The 19,216-nt window shown below is 36.5% G+C and overlaps 1 protein-coding gene across 2 annotated transcripts in view; it reads right to left on the bottom strand.

Moving 5' to 3' along the window:
* LOC113235851 overlaps positions 1–19,216 on the bottom strand; it is a 272,302-nt gene that overhangs the window by 67,210 nt on the left and 185,876 nt on the right. For both annotated transcript variants that reach the window (XM_026471774.1, XM_026471773.1), the window contains exons 5-6: positions 5,248–5,345; positions 2,640–2,777 (exon numbers count right to left, since the gene is read on the bottom strand). In XM_026471774.1, coding sequence (XP_026327559.1) covers positions 2,640–2,777; positions 5,248–5,345 — 236 coding nt within the window. The remainder of the gene's footprint in view (positions 1–2,639; positions 2,778–5,247; positions 5,346–19,216) is intronic.

The raw sequence follows: 19,216 nt of genomic DNA, 5'->3' as shown, positions 1-19,216 counted from the left end.
AATAAAAACTGAGCTATGGATTTGCTCACAAACAGATCTTATCAACTTCACTATGTACCTGTTGCGGACCTTGGTCTGGGATTTTAAACTTATGATTTAATTTTGGAAAAGTTGTCGTTTTGAACATTAGGAGATTCCGCAAAAAGATACAGGTCACGCGTTGCATTTGGATCACTTTGCAGTTATACCATTAATGGTATAGCTTGTACCAATGGAGCAATAAATATTTTTGATGTAACTTCTCTTACGCCACTCTTCCGTGATGGGTGCGAGTTGATAATAACATAATTATATAAATAGTACTACTTGTTCGTTATTCGCGTTCTGCGTTCATCATCATTACTAATACCAATATATTCAGAAGCAATACATGTATTGCTTGTGAAGGCATGACGCATACATAAGGCGTTCCGACTAGGTTGGTTAATTTATGGGATTTAGCAGGGAGTGAACGCGTGAACGCGTGACCGCCTTCTATTTGCGCCTTGTAGAGCCGTTACGTGTGTCACGCAAAATTACTTCAATGTTCTTATAACCATAAGCATACTTGTGTACGAAGAAGTAAGAAGATATTTGTATTTTTAGGTATAACTTTGCATGCTATATTATTATGGGATCATCGAAACCCACGTAGAAAACTATTAGTTTACTTTAGAGCTTTAGAAAAGCATACGGACATTTTGCTTTGGGGTAACACCACCAATATTAATAGAATCCTTATCCTGCAAAAACATGCGGTTAGGGCAATGTATAATCTGGTCCTCTCAGTGTTTTTGTGATAGAATTAAAGAAATTAACATCCTTACACAGCTTCACAGTACATTTAGGAAAATTTAATTTTCCCTTCATTTCAATTAAGAACACAATTCTTTTATGAAAAATAGTGATAAACGTAACATTAATCAGAGAAATATAAATAGGTAAATCTGACTGCTCTTAACAGTCGTCTTAACAAAGTCACAAACTCATTTAAGGGGAAATTTACAAAGTTCTTTAGCAATATTCCGGTCGAAAATATTTGTCATTTACGAGGTTAAAACGAGGTGAAACAAAAACGTTTACTAAAGGTCAAAAATCAATGATAGTGACCCGTTTAGCTCTTGGGGGTTGTCTTAATCTATGCTTATTAATACAAAGATCGAGCACTCAGAAAAAATCCTTCGATCCGTTCGGATTCGAACCGACGTCTTCTTGCATACCGTGCTAGACGTTATACCAACTAAGCCACGGAACGAACCAACGGACCTCACGAATTTTTCTATGTGCTTGCGTCGTGTCTTTGTACTTGGTCTTTCAACGACTTTTTAGTCGTAGCGCCATCTATGAGAAATCTTTGACAGATTTATCACCCAGTTAGTACCTTTACAGCTACCAGTCCTGGCGAGAGATGTCGCTATTCACTGTATTAATTAAATTTTTATTGAATTGATATTCAATTATTTTTTGTGAAATTACTCCACTAGTTTGTTATAATTATTAATACAAAGATCGAACACTCAGAAAAAAATCCTTCTGAGTGTTCGATCTTTGTATTAATAATTATAACAAACTAGTGGAGTAATTTCACAAAAAATAATTGAATATCAATTCAATAAAAATTTAATTAATCTATGCTGTTTAAAATAAATATTCTAAGTGATAAATGTGGAGTTTCTTACTCATTGGATTTATTAATTGGAATCTGTCTTACGATTGAGTAGTAGAGTAGAGTAATCAATGTGACGATTTCAAGTATAAGTTGCTAACTTATAAATAAGGATTACTTGAATTTTAAGCAGATAACCCCAGTACAGAGTACTAAAAAAACCGGCCTCAAACGTTCGTGGAATTACATCTATTTGCCAAGTTTTATTGAAATCGGTTACCGGAAAGTGTGCGAAACAGGATTCCCTACATCCCCTACTTTGCCACCCTTAGAGGAGGGATATTTTCTTCAAATTTACATGGGACTAATACTGAGGTACTTGCCCTCTTTCCAACAAAAATAATAATCAAAATCTGTTCACAAATTTATCGCGTAACATACATACAAAAACAAATAATAAAAATTAAAAATACAGGATACTAGAAGTGATAAAGCGGTGAAGTCTAGCTGTCTATTGCATTTCCTATATACTTATTATAAATACGTGTTTAGTTTTTTTGCTATTTTTACCGGCAAATAGACAAGCAGTTTGCGTGAAAAGTGGAAACCACCTCCAGTCTTTTTTTTCGATGCCAAGTCATGGGAAAAATAAGTTATGCGCCTGGTAGTAAGCGACACGCCTGTCCATAGCAGTTGCAGTGCCGCTCAGAGCTTTAGATCGCAAAGATCTGAGGCGCACTGCCAGTACGGCCGTCTCTTTGGAAACGCAGTAACGCACATTATTATTTAGCGACAGAAATAGGTAAGGTGGCAGTAATTCCCTGGACAAACTCTGTCACAGGGAATTCTACTGCTACTAATATGTCTCCTGTTATTATTTGCGCGAGTTCTCCCTATTTTATAGTGATATCTTGTATACAAACCACTATTGCCCTAACACACGTCCGTTGTGTACTAGTGATGTAATATGAAATCCAAAATTAACTTAAGTGGCAATTATACTAAATAGGTTGTATTTCACCTTACTATAGATATATGTTATCAATGGTTTTACCTTTAACTGTTCCTGTTTATAATCCGGCTGGTACGGCAGCAGCATTCGAATCTTGCCCCACCGGTTGAAGAATAGCGCTATGGCACCAATCCATACCAACAACACCATCACTACGATTCCAATTTCTACCCCTCGTATCTGCAAGAAAATATGATTGTTAAGTGTTTATTAACGATGACGAATTGGTTACGTACTTAAGGTTTAGGTTTATATACTTTAAGACCTTTTACGCGTGCAGCCTGTGGACAAGATTAACTATGTTTTAACTTTAAAGTGTTATTGTTACAATAGATTCAGAGTGCTGTTGGGACTACAACGCTTCTGTAGCGCGTCAGGAATGTTCGCGGAGACGCGTACTGAGAGCTTCAGTGCAATAATACGCAAGAGAAACTGATGCACTGTGTGGTTCCAACAGCCTTGTGAATTTAATTTGTGAGTACCCTGCTAGCGCTATTTGGAAGCACTGGAACTCAGTGCACATGAGTTTCAGAGGCTTAGTTTATAATTTAATAACAATAATAATTTTCTATACTAACATAGCCTGTAAGTTTTTGTTACTAACACATTATGGACAAGATCTGAATTAAAATTTTTGAATTTAAATTTGAATTGAGTTTAAAAGAGAAAGCATGCTAAAAGCGTAAATGCATGTTAGAACATATTGTCAGGGATAGTGCAATTACGCGTAATTACGCGTAACTAGATTTTGATTATGAGTCCATTTCGGTAATTTAGTAACCAAATTAAATCCGCGTAAATGTCGTGGCAACCAAGTTAGTGTGATTTACGGGAATCTATTGTTAACTGTCCTTAGACACAATAAAATAACGTTAAATCCCTTTACTGCGAAATTTGGTTTGGTGCTAATACGCGCTTTTTACCAATACTAAATACTGAGTATGCTTGAAATAAACATACTTCAGGAGAAATATTTTAACGCGAGCCTAGATTTTAGGAGTTGATGGTCACCCTCGCATCGCGAAATCCGCGCGAAGTAAGTTAATAGGAATAAAATAAGAACAGACGGAGAAAATTTGACACAGATCTGTCGTCGACAAGCGACCGATAGCGATTGACGGAGCTGAGGGCAGCGCGGCGTATTGTTAAACCGATGAGCAATTCGCAAATTTTGGAATAAATGTGAATATAATAACTACAAGGCTCCATTGGAAAACCAAAATCTAGCAGGTTCTCTGTAGTACTTAAAGAGAAATATCTCCATATAAAAATCAAGTACAAAGTTAGATATTTTATTCTCAAATAATTCGTTTTAGACTTTATTTTAGATTGATTGGTTTTCAGGATATGATCGTTTAAAGTACATCCTGTCGTGTAACTAATTAGTACAATCTTTGGGCAATATAGTTAGGTGTATCGTATATTTTGTAAAACAGCGTTATTCAATAGTAAATACGTAAACCATTTGATCTCGTAAAACAGTTTTTTTCGCTTCGTCCTTGGCGACTCGCCTTAATGCCACTGTTTTTTATACATCGGACATTCTCCGACTAGTGCTCACTACCTGATTTCCATGGTAATTTTTAATATTCACGTATTCGATTTTTTATCATGAAATGTTATTTAATAATTACCCAATAATCTACTTGAATATTTAAATAATAAAAATTGCCACGGAAATTAGTGAACATTAGTTCAAGAATGACCGACTTATACTACGGGTAGAATTTGCTTAACAACAGCACAATCTTTGCTATTAAGACTGCCTTTCCGCTAGAGATGTGCGAGGCGCTGTGAAACGGCATGATGATGCGCCAGAGAATGCGTTATCTACGAACTCTTTTCAGCTAGGCGCGGGCGGGGTACGGTGTGGTAGGGTAAGCGGTGGCGATATGTCAGTGTCAGTTAGTGTCATACTTTTAGTAGCTCTAGATTCCTACATCGTTTTGCACACATTCCTCGCTCACATTCCGCGCACACATTTCTCGCTATTTTATATATATAAATACTTAACTCCGCTGACACTTTTCCACCGGAGCTGCGCTAAGCGAGGCTAGGAAAATGTAGTAATCCTATTGGTGAATTTTTTCCTCATGCACTGCTTGCAGACTGCTTGTTGTAAAGGCAGTCTAACAAGCATGTGCAACGAATGTCAGCTCGGCAACAAAGATAAAATCAAACTATTTTATTCATATTTTTATACTACATCTTTCGGAAAACACAATATTCTATCGACTTTACTGATAAGAAACTACAATTTAGTTATCTATTTCGTAAAATTGTTTCACTTAGTGGAATTCGAATAAAAATAACTACATAAAGAAATTCTCAATCTATATTATTGATACAAAGGTCAAATACAAAGAAAACTTCTTCGATCTGATTGTACTCAAACCAATATCTGTTCATGAGTTCACATCCGTTTAACAAAAATCTATAAGAAACACTGAGAAATTCGTAAGATCTGCTGACTCGATCTGTAGCAACAGACACTGGTTCGAGTCCACTCAAATCGAAGGAATTTTTCTTTGTATTCTATCACAAAAATATATATGAAAATCATGATGTTCAATAAATAAATAGATATTTTATCAATCAAAATCAATAAAATAGCAGATGATCAATGCATGCATACACTAAACAAACTCACCGTTGGAAAGGTGGGTGAGGGGTCGGGTGGACCCACCGAAGATCGGGGCGTGGCGTCAGCTAGCCCCCCGTCTTGCTGCGGTGATGTCCGAGGCGGCTCTGACCAAACAGAGACAATTTATTTTTTTCTATTTTTTAAATTTATTAATCTTTTCGTAGACGGTGCCAAAGTTTACCGAAAAATTTAATATTAATAAGTGATAGTACGGGGTACCCCGTTTCACAATATGGATCTCATAAAACCAACTACGGGCTTTGCAGTGTTGGTTCCATAGAGAAGTATCAACAATATAACTGCAAAATTCAATGATTTACAAACTTGGAACATTTTATGTAGAATCAATTTAAGCACTTCAACTAGAAACGTATTGGCATTTTTGTGTGCCTTAGTATTTAAGTACTGTACGGGTTAAAAAGTTTAACGAGTATTTAAGTCAAAGTCAAAGTCAAAGTCAAAGATTATTTATTCCATAGGTAAAAAAAAATTACACTTGAAAACGTCACATTTAAGCTACATTTAAGCTACTGCTCGTTCACTACGCTGACCTCCCTGAGAAGAACGAGCAAGAAACTCTAGGGATTGCTCTTTTCAAAAAAACTTAAATGCTATGGAATACACTTTGAATCAAATTTGTGTGGATTCTGGAGCCATGTCGTCTTTCCATACATCTTTATCTAACACGTAGTCTTCAATTTTGTAATATGATTTTTCGATCAAAATATTTTTAATGTAGTTTTTAAACTTAGGAAATGATAAACTTAATATATGCTCCGGAATCTTATTGTAAAAACGTATACAGTTCCCCATAAAAGAGTTGTTTACCTTGGTTAAACGAAATCGTGGTACCATGAGTTTGGACTTAGCTCTAAGGTTAATATTATGGATATCTTCTTTCTTATTGAAATTATGTAAATTTTTACGGGCATATAAAATATTTGAGTAAATGTACTGTGATGCCACAGTCATGATACCAGTCTCCTTAAACTTTTCTCTGAGAGATACCCGAGAGCCTAGACGGTACACAGAACGAATCGCTCGTTTTTGCAATACAAATATGGTTTGAATATCTGCCGCTTTACCCCACATGAGAATCCCGTAGGACATTATACTATGGAAGTAACTAAAGTAAACTAGTCTAGCAGAACTAACATCGGTAAGCTCACGTATTCTGCGGACTACGTATGCAGCGGAGCTTAATCTGCTGGCCAGGGACGATATATGTGGAAACCACTGAAGTTTACTATCTAAGGTCACTCCCAAGAAGACTGCTTTATTAACAAGGTCTAACTTTTCTCCGTTTATTTCTATGCTTGGACTAGTCGATTTTACGTTAGGTAATTCAAATTTAACACATTTTGTCTTCTTGGCATTAAGCAATAAATTGTTAGCATTAAACCAATAAACTACCTTAGAGAGGGTATCATTAATACGGTCATAGTTAATGTCATGTCTGTCTGTTTTAAAAATCAAGGATGTGTCATCAGCAAACAACACTATTTCGCAGTGGTCCTTAACAAAGAATGGCAGATCATTAATATAAATCAGAAATAAGAAAGGTCCAAGTATTGAGCCCTGCGGAACACCCATTTTTACTGGAGAACCCAAAGAAGTTACTCCATTTATGTCTACGTTCTGAATTCTACCGTTGAGATATGACGAGACAAGTTTCGACGCCTTGCCATTTACACCGTAATGTTCTAGCTTCCTAATAAGAGTATTATGATCAACGCAATCAAATGCCTTTGAGAGGTCACAGAAAACACCAATAGCGTTCTGGGACCTTTCCCAAGCATCAAAGATGTGTTTTAGTAACGCTACCCCCGCATCGCTAGTCGATCTACCACTAGTAAACCCGTATTGTTCACTATGAAAAATATGATTCCTACCGAAATAGGACAGTAATTGAGTTAGCATAACCTTTTCGAATATTTTACTTAAAGCTGGTAAAATTGAAATGGGCCTATAGTTGCTAGGATCAACTTTCCTACCGCTTTTGAATAAGGGAATAACCTTGCTGTATTTCATTAAATCGGGAAAAACACCTTCATCAACGCACCTATTGAAAGCTACAGCTAACTGTGGGGAAATGAGATTAATAACTGAGTCTATAACTTTAGTTGATATGCCCCAGAGATCTTCAGTTTTTTTAACATGTATTGACTTAAAAGCTTTTATGATGTCTTGTGGATTAACATGACGAAAATTAAATAAACTGCCACAAACGTTAACATTTTCCTTTAGGAGATCAATAGCAAGTGAAGGGGAGGAATTTAATTATTTTGTAGTGTTCACAGCAATTTCCGAAAAGAACGATTCAAAAGCTTGGGCTACTTTATCTTTAGATTTTATAAGTTTGCTGTCTAATTCTAAAACTATATCTCTATCGTGTAGTTTAACCCTGCCTGACTCTTTATTTATTATGCTCCAAGTAGTTTTAGATTTATTTATCGATTGTCTAATTTTGTCGCTGTGAAACTTAACCTTAGCAGCTACACAAACTTTTTTAAATATTTTCGAATAAATTCTAACATATTCTATGAAATTGCAATTAGTATTATAGGTTTTCATAGCATATAGCTCATACAAACGAGACCTACTCTTATGAATACCTGCTGTTGCCCAGTCGTTGAATTTAGTCTCTCTATGGAAAGTTAATGTTTTCGATTTAAATATATTGTCAAATTCATTTTTAATTAAACCAAATATCGTGTTATATAAAGTATTTGGATCCTCCGGTATATGGGATAGGGAATTTAAACTATTGCCGATATTATTTTGAAATCTAATTATTCGTTCTGTGGTAATCGGTCTGCAGAGAAATTGGTCTACCTTCTTGCTCATTTTACAATTAAAAGAAGCCAATTGGCCACTATGGTCGGATCTTAAGCAATTTATTATTGATTTAGACACTGCGTCTGTGTTACAAAAGATATTATCAATACAAGTAGAAGAGGAGGCAGTAATGCGAGTTGGTTCTAAAAAAAGATTAATCAAGTTAAAACTTTGAAATAAATTAATGAGTCTTACAGAAGTAGAACAGTTTTCCAACAGGTTTACATTGAAATCTCCACATATTACTACGTTTTTTTTGGTTGGAAAAATCCGCTTTAAACTGTCTTCCATAATTAATTCAAACTCGTTAAAATTAGCAGATGGGGGCCTGTATACACATAAGACGACAAACTGATCCAATTCCACACATGAAATCTCAATAGTTCGTTCAGTAGAAAGATTTGTGATATCCTTACGCTCTTTAAATTTTAAGTTACGCTTAGTAATAATCATGGATCCGCCTCTACTTAAGCTCTTTCTTATGAACGAACTGACTATTACATAATTTTCTATATTGTTAATGGCTTCGTAATCTTTCAGCCAGTGTTCTGTAACACAAAACACGTCAACGGAAATATCGTGCAAAAAAAGACTTATTTCTAATGTTTTGCCAGAAAAGCCTTGAATATTTTGATGTACTACATGGAAACGATTAGACTTTTCTGTTGTCGTGTTTTTCAGTTTAAATTATGGTTAGTAAAAAGTATACTGTTGCTACTTAAAGTAGGAGCATTGTCGTGGGACTGTGTTATATCTTCTATAACAGCGTCCTTAATATTAAAAGATAGCAAACTAGCTATATGTCTTAGATACCTTAGGGGTAAAAGTAAATTATCCTCAAAAAGTTTGAAGTTCCTTACGAACTTGCTATGTCAAAACAAAATATAACGTCACTATGTTGATATTATTTTATACTTCTGCTTGTTTTATCTCGAATTTTTATCCATTACATGCGAAAATGTTAAAATATGTTCCTCTCTTTACTTTTAAACAAGTAAATGCTTACTATAAACTCTTTGAATATATATGACACAACAAGAAATTTGTTTCTTTGTTTCACTATTAATGTACTTGTAGTGGTTAGTAATTAATTAATTTAATTAATAGCTCAAAATTGTGCTTAGCAGGTTTTAGGATGTAAAATTATGGCAGCGACATAAATACGTAACCCTCGGCGCACTAGTCACATCCTAGAAAGCAGCGGTTACGGGGATTTGAGTTAAAGTGATACTGAACATAGCTAACATAATTTTAAGAACGAATATTCAGATCTTTATAAACTAAAAGGCGGTCGACTTTTGTGTCTTCATACAGTACAGTAAACATCAAAATGATATGAGTGTCCGAATATTTGTTTAAAATTACCTGTGTAAGTGCTACAAGTCACTCAGATAGCTATGCAACGGGCTGTATTGGGTATCTCTCTCCGAAATCGATTCAGGAATATAGCGATCCGGAGACGAACGAATCCTATCGATACAGTCAAGGACAAGGAATAAGCCAGCGGAAAATTAAAATGGGCAGGCCATATAAGCTGTAAACAAGACTATAGTTTGGGTAGAAGGGTACTTGAGTGGAGACCCAGAGAATGGATCACAGGTGTAGGCAGGTAACCGATGCACTGTACTAACGACCTTGTCAAAGTCATTCGATTGAGCTCAAGGCAGAACTGGTATCAATCAGAGTCGTCTTAAGGTGGCAGCATTTACTTTATAGTCATTTACGATACTGAAGAAATATCCTTAATATCACATGATAAGATCTTAAGTCCTCACAGCAATGCTGCTTAGTCGTAGAGATACATTCTAGTGGTATATCCGAACACTGCACACTACCGTAATACTTGTACAGTCGAGACGATGTTTAATGAGAGTAAACCTTTTTCTATTATAAACATTTATCGTGTCCTTTCTACTAGTGCAAAACTAAATAAGCTTTCTTAGATCTGTGAACTTAGTTTAGACCCAGTAATATAAGTAACACAGTCGACATTTGCATGATGATAGCTATTGGAATTTTTTTTTATCTAAATGGCGTATGTACCTTACTGAGTCAGCCGTGACTGTGATCGGTTTGTTTGAAAAAAAATGAAATTTATTACAAACCGCAAAAACCTAAGAGCTCGATTTGATGATAAATATTTTTAGCAACACAACATGCTTTAGTAGAACTGCAGTGAACAACGAGTAAAAAGGCAGATGCTGTAAATGTCGGCGCCAATTTTAGAAATCGGTCAAAGCACTCGAAGAGGGTCGAGCACTACAGGCCATCCGGTGTCGGATGAATCTGGATCACGTTTTAGTAGCATGACGACTGTTGAGTAACGAAACTTTCTAATGCAGATACCACCATTAAAATAAATTATATCAGTTCTTGGATACAATTAATTGTAGAATTAATTTTGTCATTAATTATCTAATGCAAGAATAACGCTAGTGCTTTCTCATCCAAGGGCGTTGAAAATGAAACTGTCAAGAATACATACACTACACGTAAGCTATATCAGTAGGTATACTTAGATCTGTATTATAAATTGAAAACATTTGAAACCGCATCTCTAATGAGCCTAAAATATTTTAATATTTCATAATAACCGACATCGTCTCATAACAAAATGTAACCCAGAATAATAATGCATACGAGATGCACATACATCCGGAAGATGGAGAGCGCCCGCTTGGAGAGATGCCAGCTCACAAAACGGAACGTACGATGTAGTACCTATTTGTTTTGTTTGTGGTAACCGAAAAAAACGTTTGGAAAACATCAAAGCAAAACAAAGCTGGAAAAATAAAGAATGTGACTCTAATATGAATCAAGAAGTAATATTCGCGAGGCAACATCAACGAAGCTGCAAAGCGATTTTATATTAAAATCCGTAACGTTGGTCATATCTGCAAAATGACAACTTTTTAGGAGACATGTTTAAAAATTCGACGAACAAAAGTTTAAATCAAATAACAAAAGTTGTCGAATACTTTTTTACGTTTTAAATTGAAAAGTTGTCTATATGCGTAAATAGTTTCATATTATTGGTATTATTTTCGTGACTTTCTTTTTAGTAGCAGTAGCGCTCCTCGTGAAAGATTTCGTCCAGGGAATTATTGCTACCTTACCTACTTCTGCCGCCAAGTAGTAACGTCAGCATTACTGTGTTCCGGTTTTGAAGGGTAAGGGTGCTGGTGAAATTAAAGGCACATGAGACTTGTCAACTTATGTCTCAGTGTAACGGGCGCAGTGGCAGTGTTCCTCATATCTTTGCGACTTAAAGCTCTGATTGGTACTGCACCAGGCATACGACGTCCCGACACTTGATATTATAAAAAAAAACATTTTTTCCTTATGTTCACACGTGCTGCCCTCTTTTTATAACTAACGCATTTACATTTCGGTAACTTTCGGAATATTAGCACTTTAAGTTTTTTTTTGCCAATAAAATATGTCAATTACGCTGAATTTGCTTAACAATAAAGCTGAAACTAAATAAGATATAAGAAAACTTTATGATAAGGAGGACAATGTGACTTTCTTATACCAAGGGTACCAACTCAAATACAACTGCCTCCGCCGCCGAACGGTTACTAAGTATATCTGGCAGACCAGTAGGTTTGCCAGACATTTGTTACCATCAGGTGAACGACTTGATCGTCCCGTCACTTGATGTTATAAAAAAAATGTGGTTGTCTATGTGTGTGTCCATGGCACCCGCGACATAAGGTTTGCCTAGTGCTACGAATGTGTGCGTTATTTATTTATATATACAGTACGAGAACCACCGTAAGTCAGGGCCAAACCCTGAACATGGCTTTCTTAATTATCTTCGGTTTGAGAGACTAAAGTAGTCGTAAATGCTATTTCCAATATGAATTTGTAGCTAATTAAAGTAGTTAAACTTCATAAGTTTCGTCCTGTCCCCAGTGGGAATCTGTCCCGTTTTTAAGGTGTGATATTACACTTGATGCAATATATTTATACATACATACATATCATAACACGTGTCTTGCACTGGGGTAGGAAGAGATTTTTTTTATAATACCGAGTGACGCGTTACTCGAAACAAGTCGTTCGCCTGGTGGTAAGCAACACGCCTATCCCAAACAGTTGTAGTGCCACTCAGAGCTTTAAATCGCAAAGATCTTTGGGGGCACTGCTACTACCCCCGTCACCCTGAGACTAAAGTTGATAAGTCCTCAAGTGCCTGTAAATTTACCAGCACCCCTACCCTTCTAAGCCGGTACGGCTCTCTCTTGGCGGCTGAAATAGATAAGGTGGCAGTACTTCCCTGGATGAACTCTTTCATAAGAAACTCTCCTGCTGCTATTACTAGATCATGGACCTCCACCTTCTACGCTCCTGACAAACCTCTTTCGTCTCCTCCACTCCCATCAGTCTCCTCATACATATCCGTTTATTCTTAGTTCTTTTATCCTGGCTAATTTAAGGACATCCGCAATCTGATTGAGATTTGTTCTACCAACAGTCATTGTTTTATTAGTGAAGCTCTCTATGGTCACTACATCATCTTTCATACCACAACATACTGTCTTTAAAGCTAATAACGTATTATTTTATAGCGTAAACTTACTTTCATACACCAAACACTCTCACATATATATGTTATACAAGTATCATAACAAAGATACATCGTACACCCTTGCCACTCTAGAGACCCTATTCACATATGTAAGAATTGAATCGGTTCTAATTTAAAAATCAGATAAGAAAAAGAAATACGCTAGTTAAAACGAGCAAAAGCAAAGAAACAACATTACACAGCGCACATACTTTCATACCTATGTAAATCGAATGTAAATTTTCCCTTTCCGAGGTTGAAAGTCAGCACTTTCACTGTGTAATGTAGTTTTTGCTGAATTGCATTATTGCTATGCTAGGTCAAAGCCTCCTTTAAAAAGACAAAAGAAATACGCTTGAATTTATTTTATTTTGTTTATGAAATTTGATACCGCGTATAAATTTTCGTACATTTTTCCGTTCCAAATTTTCTTAATGAAGATTAAGGGCTCTTTTTCTTTTTCTAACTTAGAAAAATATAACGATTCGTACGTAATTGCTTTATTAAAAAATCTCCATTTATAAAAACTCTATACAAAATACATTGATAGATAGATGGAAAGAGATCGATATGCCTTTCCTACTAGGGTGTGTCGAGACTACTGACCTCCTAATTGCACTTTCGCCACTCAGTCGTATTATATACCTTTCTTTTTTTTTATTTGACCTTTATAAAGGACATTCTAGAATTGCTTGAAATATGTGCGCCGAGGTCAACCTTTCCCCACTTTACGTAACATAAATTAAGGTTAATTTTTTAAGCCTAATAAATGTATACATTTTTCATAAAGAGCTGTGTGGATTTCTCCGTAAAGACAGTACAATATTTGAAGTGGACGATATGGACTGTATAGAAATATAAAAAGAGTGAGAAAAAGAACGGAAACGAGCACAAATACTTATATGAGACGCAATAAGAAGTACAATACACATCACACACTGACAAGCAACTTAACAATAATGGAAAACAGAAACAAAGCAAAAGAATATTAAAAAGAATATGAATTATTAAGAAAAACCGACCTCAAAAGTTACTGGAATTACATCTATTTGCCATCGATTAAATGAGTCGGTTACCGGAAAGTGTGCGAAACTGGATTCACCCTTAATTTTTTTTTATAATATCAAGTGACGGGACAAACAAGTTGTGCGCTTGACGGTAAGCTACACGCCTGTCCATAACAGTTGCAGTGCCACTCAAAGTTTTAAATCGCAAAGATCTGAGGGACACTTTCAATGCGCCCGTCACCCTGAGACATAAGTTGACAAGTCCCAGGTGCCGATAATTTCACCAGCACCCTTACACTTCAAAACCGGAACACAGTAATGCTGACACTACTGCTTGGCGGCAGAAATAGGTAAGGTGGCAGTACTTACCTGGACGAATTCTTTCACAAGTAGCTCTACTGCTATTAAATTGCTATTAGTTTGCCAGATTGCCACCCTTAGAGTTGGAATATTTTCTTCAATAAATTTAAACATGATACTGAGGTACCCTCTTTCCAACAAAAAATATTAATTAAAAACGGTTCACAAATGACGCGTAATCGCGCGAGTTATTGCGTAACAAACATACAAATGCAATCGCATTTAGAACCTTCTCCTTTTTTGAAGGCGGGTAAAAAAGCAAGGAGTTCGCGATAATCTTTATTCAAATAATCCCAAATATATTTATTATCTTTTTACATGTATGTATCTACAAATATCTACACCATCATCTGAAAATAATTCAGCTATGCATATGCAAAGGTCGTAACAGCAGCTTTAATATTACGATTACGACCTTTGGATATCACCTTACGCATAATACAGAATATCCTATTACCGTGAACAACCGATTGCTAACATTTTATTATATATTCATGTATCTACATGAACAGGTCTAGATATTCATACAACAATAATAATATGACGAAAAAGACGCTAGTATAGAGGATTTTTACGCACCAAAGCGAAAAAAGGTAGCATCCTCAGGGTCGTATTCCAGAACTCTACTCAATACTCAAGTCAGGACTTGAGTATTGCAGTGAGCATTGAAAATCATACTCAAGTCTGCTCAAATCTGACTTGAGCATTGAGTAGAGTTCTGGAATACGACTCTCAGAATTCTTAAAACTATCAAAAATCTTAAAATGACTCCAATCTGCTTGCGAGGTTCGCCGAACTTCACGTCCGGGAGCATGGTGAATTTAGCAGGTATCATGTAGTCATTTCATGCATTCATTAATTTTATTTTCTTTATTTTTACCTTTTGCAGTAACAGTAGAATAGATAAGTTTGTACGTGTACTAACAAAATGGACTGAAAATTGCCTGCAGTAAAAGATTTTGATTTTTATTTTTCTTTTATATTCTTAACTTTTTTTGTACAATATAATTGTGATAGGATGGCTAGGCGTGCTTATTCAATTATTCTCACATTTAGTTTTTAACCGACTTCAAAAAAAGGAAGAGGTTTCCAATTTGACTGTATGTTTTTTTTGTATGTATGTTACGCGATATTTCCGCCATTTGTGAACCGATTTTGATGATTCTGTTTTTGTTGGAAAGAGGGTATCTCAGAGGTTGTCCCAGTTTGTCCCAAATTTGAAGAAAATATTCGACCTCGGAGGATGGTAAACTAGGAGATGAATGACTTTTGTAACATCAAGTGACGATGTTGGGACAAACAAGTCGTGCGCCTGATGATAAGTTTCGCACCTATACGAATTCTTTCTCAAGGAGCTCTACTGCTATTAAAAACTGTGTGTGTGTGTGTGTGTGAGAGAGAGAGAGAGGTGTTTGTGCTGGTGGAGGAGGGGTAAGGAAAACAAGGTGAGGGAAACCTTTTCTTGGCATATGGTAGTACCTTACACATCTGAATATCCACATAAACTTTCATATAGTGAAACTACCTACACTTTAATCTTTTAATATTGAGGGGAGTTTTCTGTTTCCCAGAGTTACAAGCTTCTTTTTCTAACATTATCTATTATCTTCTAATGCTTCATAAATGCACACTATGTTTAATGGATCCATTACCTACACTATATGACACGAAAACCCTGTACAAACGCTTAAAAGCAACTGAATGTAAAACGTTCCTCTGGTGCCCTAACTGTATTTCAGTCTAACGTAAACTACGAGACTCAAAAAACGCGACTCACAACTCACAAAATTAAGTTCGTCTGGCCTCACCCTTAAACTAAACTACCTCTAGGCAAAATAGAAATGAAATTAACGTTATTGGGGTCAATCCGTTTGCGCACATATTATTCGTACACTCATTTATCGTTGACATACATGCCTGTGCGTGACATGCAGACGTTTATTATGGGGTTACAATGTCGTAGCTGTGTTGTGCTGTAGTGGTTAGGCAGATTTTCCTTCTATAGTACACAATGAGACACTGTACTGTTATTATTACGATACTTATGTCACAGTGAAATATTAAAGCCACATAATATGATAGCGTTAACAGTATTTTTATTACACGAAAACCATAATAACAATTCAACTGCCTCTGTGGCCGAGTGGTTACCATGCCGGACTGCCACGCAGAGGTCCCAGGTTCGATTCCCGGGCCGGGAGAAATATCTGTATGGCCTACATTTATTTCTCTCGTGAGTTTGGGTGTAATTTGTGGTAGTCTATGTGTGTCCATGGCACCCGCGACACAGGATTTCCCTAATGCGGGGCTATGTTGAGTGTGTGCGTTAAAAAAAAAAATATATATATATAACAATACACGAAACAAACTATGAATATATGTAAAATTTGATTCCTCGCCTATTTAAAATTTATGGGCACAGATATAGGCACTAGAAATCGTACACACAGCTACGGTGACATATTTATCAAAAGGTATTCAGTTTGTCAGTTAATAAGCCGTGGTAGCCTAATAGTTTGACCTCTGAAGCAGATGCCGAGGTTTTCGGAATTTATGTGCGAAAATTAATTTTAAATTTATCATGAGCTTCTTGGTGAAGGAAAACATCGTGATGAAACCTACACCGCGAAGAAGGTTTACAACCCTCGGAAAACGTGTAACATCTCCAACCCGCATTGGGCCAGCGTGGCGGACTATGGCCTAACCCTAGCCTGAGAGGAGACCCAAGCTTACAGTGGAACATACAAATGGGTTGATAGGAATAATGACCCAATTTGAAAAATGCGTTCACCTTTGATTTTATATTTAAGTAACTCCATCAAAGTTTTTTCAAATTTAAAATATATAATAATTTAACATTCATGGCACTGTCACTGCCTGTCACAGCATCGAAAATTTATCTAATATAGCATTTCAAAGCTCTAGATTTCCAAGGAAACGAAATACTGATCTCATTATTACGAAATATTTATCATGAATTTCGCGGAATTATAAAAGCGTTGTTTACAAGCAAAATTTATAATGAGCGTACTCAAAAAAGGGCACGACCGTGTCAAGACACAGTGAGGCATGAATTCGTGCATACGGTTCGCTCTATTTTCACGACTCAAGGGACACTAGAGGCGCACGCACGTGAACCACGCAACAGGTGCACTTATATAGTTGTTAGGCTGCTTGTACAAGTGGTTGTTAGGTTGTAGGAATACATTATGAATAATAAACGGAGGTTACTTAAATTTGTCTTCCTTTCCATTAGGATTAATATTTTAAATCGCTTATACCCAGACGTCACCACTGGCTTTGTTCCCACTGGCGACAAGTGGAAAAAAATCCGTATATTACCAGATGGTGACAAACGGGATAAAAAATCTCTACTTGTAAAATATCCCAGTAGTTGCCAGTGGTAACAAATGGAACAAAAAATGTCAACTAATGTTTGTTTATTGCCGGTAACAAAAGGGAAGAAAATAAAAATCGAGTTTCAGCCAGTAATAACGAGTGGGTATGTTGAATACTTTACATTATTTTTAGTCGGTTCTTGATTTCAATATACACTCCCGGACACATATTTCGAGCCACCTGGCATTTTTAGTATAAGGGCATTTAGCCCTAAGTTTAAAAAATATGTTTGATTGATCAAAAACTATTTACGCAATTTTGAAGCTGGTTTACTAAACATCATTTCGGTATGTCCTTGTTGAAAATTTGATTTTGTGAAACCAGGGAAAAACGAGTTTAAGTGTCACAAGTCTTGAATTCACCTTTGTCAAATGAAACTTTAGTAAAGAAATTTTAAAGGAAACAGTGACTTATCGGAAAAAATTGTCTATTCAGTAACTTGTATTACCTCCAAGAGCGTTGACAACGGCCGCCATGCGATTTGGCATAGAATTAATTAACGTCAATATGAAGTGCTGTGGCATGTTCTCCCATTCTTCCTCAAATGACAACTTTCAACTCCGGTAAAGTTTGCGGGCTGGGTGGTGAGCTCGAATACGCCTCTTTAGCTCATCCCCTAAATGTCATATCCGGGCTTCGTGTTGGCCATTGCATGGTAGTAATACCGACTTCATGAAGGTATTCCGTGACGACTCTTGCAGTATGCGCTCTTGCGTTGTCATGCATGAGAATAAAATCTCGGCCTACAAAGCCAGCATATGGCATTACATGAATTTCGAGGCACTGGCAAATGTATCTGTCGGCATTTAATGGCGGCAGCCGCGGCCCCGTTACAACCTCTAGCGCAGTTTTGCCTTCGGTAGACATTCCTCCCCGGACTGTCCATAAACCCCCGCCACAGCTCACTTTCTCTTCAATGCAACACTGCACAAAACGATCTCCTTGTCTTCGGTAGACCTTGTTCCTTACATAATTACCATAAACCATAATCTTAGTTTCATCAGTGAAGAGTACCTGGCTACACTGACGTCGACTCCAATGCAAATGTTCTCGTGCAAATTGGAGTCGCGCCATGGGATGAGCTCGTGTCAATTTGGGCCCGTTCGTTGGCATATGTGGAGTTAGACCACGTTCCTTAAGTCTCCTTCTCACAGTTCTAGCGCTAACAGCCACGCCATGAAAGTCTCGAAGCTGTTCTTGGATCTGTACTGAAGTCAGTTGACGATTTCGTGAGCTCATCGTGCAGATAAATCGATCTTGCCTTTCCGTTGTCACTCGAAATTGAGGTCTTCCTTGACGGTGAACATAGCCGCCAGTCTTTAAGTACCGATGGTTATAACCTTTCAACAGCGGAACGACTGAAATGCAGTTGTGTACTTACATTACGCTGACTAAGTCCAGACTGCAAAAGTGCCACAGCTTGTGCGGCTTCTTCAGGCGCAGTGTTCATAATTCGTTCGAGAAATTGGTTAAATTTAGAGGAAAAACAATGTAATACTCCTTTATTGTTAAATAAAACAATTAAATAAAAATTATTGAAATTATTTCGTTTTGACTTGCACCTAACGCTCCCTTATTTCTTTAAAAACAATGACGAATCACAAGTTTTCTCCGTTGTTCAAATTCGTAAATTCAAATTTGGAACAACGACACACCGTAATAACGGGGGAACCTGCCAGCATTAAAACTGCGTAAAAACATTTTCGTTAATAAAACAATATTTTTTAAGTTCTAGGTCTTTCAAAATAAAAATTCAAGGTAGCTCGAAAGTTGTGTCCGGGAGTGTATTAGAATAAAT

This window comes from Hyposmocoma kahamanoa, unplaced genomic scaffold, assembly GCF_003589595.1.
Source record: "Hyposmocoma kahamanoa isolate Upper Pololo Valley unplaced genomic scaffold, ASM358959v1 88, whole genome shotgun sequence".
Taxonomy (NCBI): domain Eukaryota; kingdom Metazoa; phylum Arthropoda; class Insecta; order Lepidoptera; family Cosmopterigidae; genus Hyposmocoma; species Hyposmocoma kahamanoa.
The sequence above is the reverse complement of the archived record's forward strand: the minus strand, read 5'-3'. Positions and strand labels throughout refer to the sequence as shown.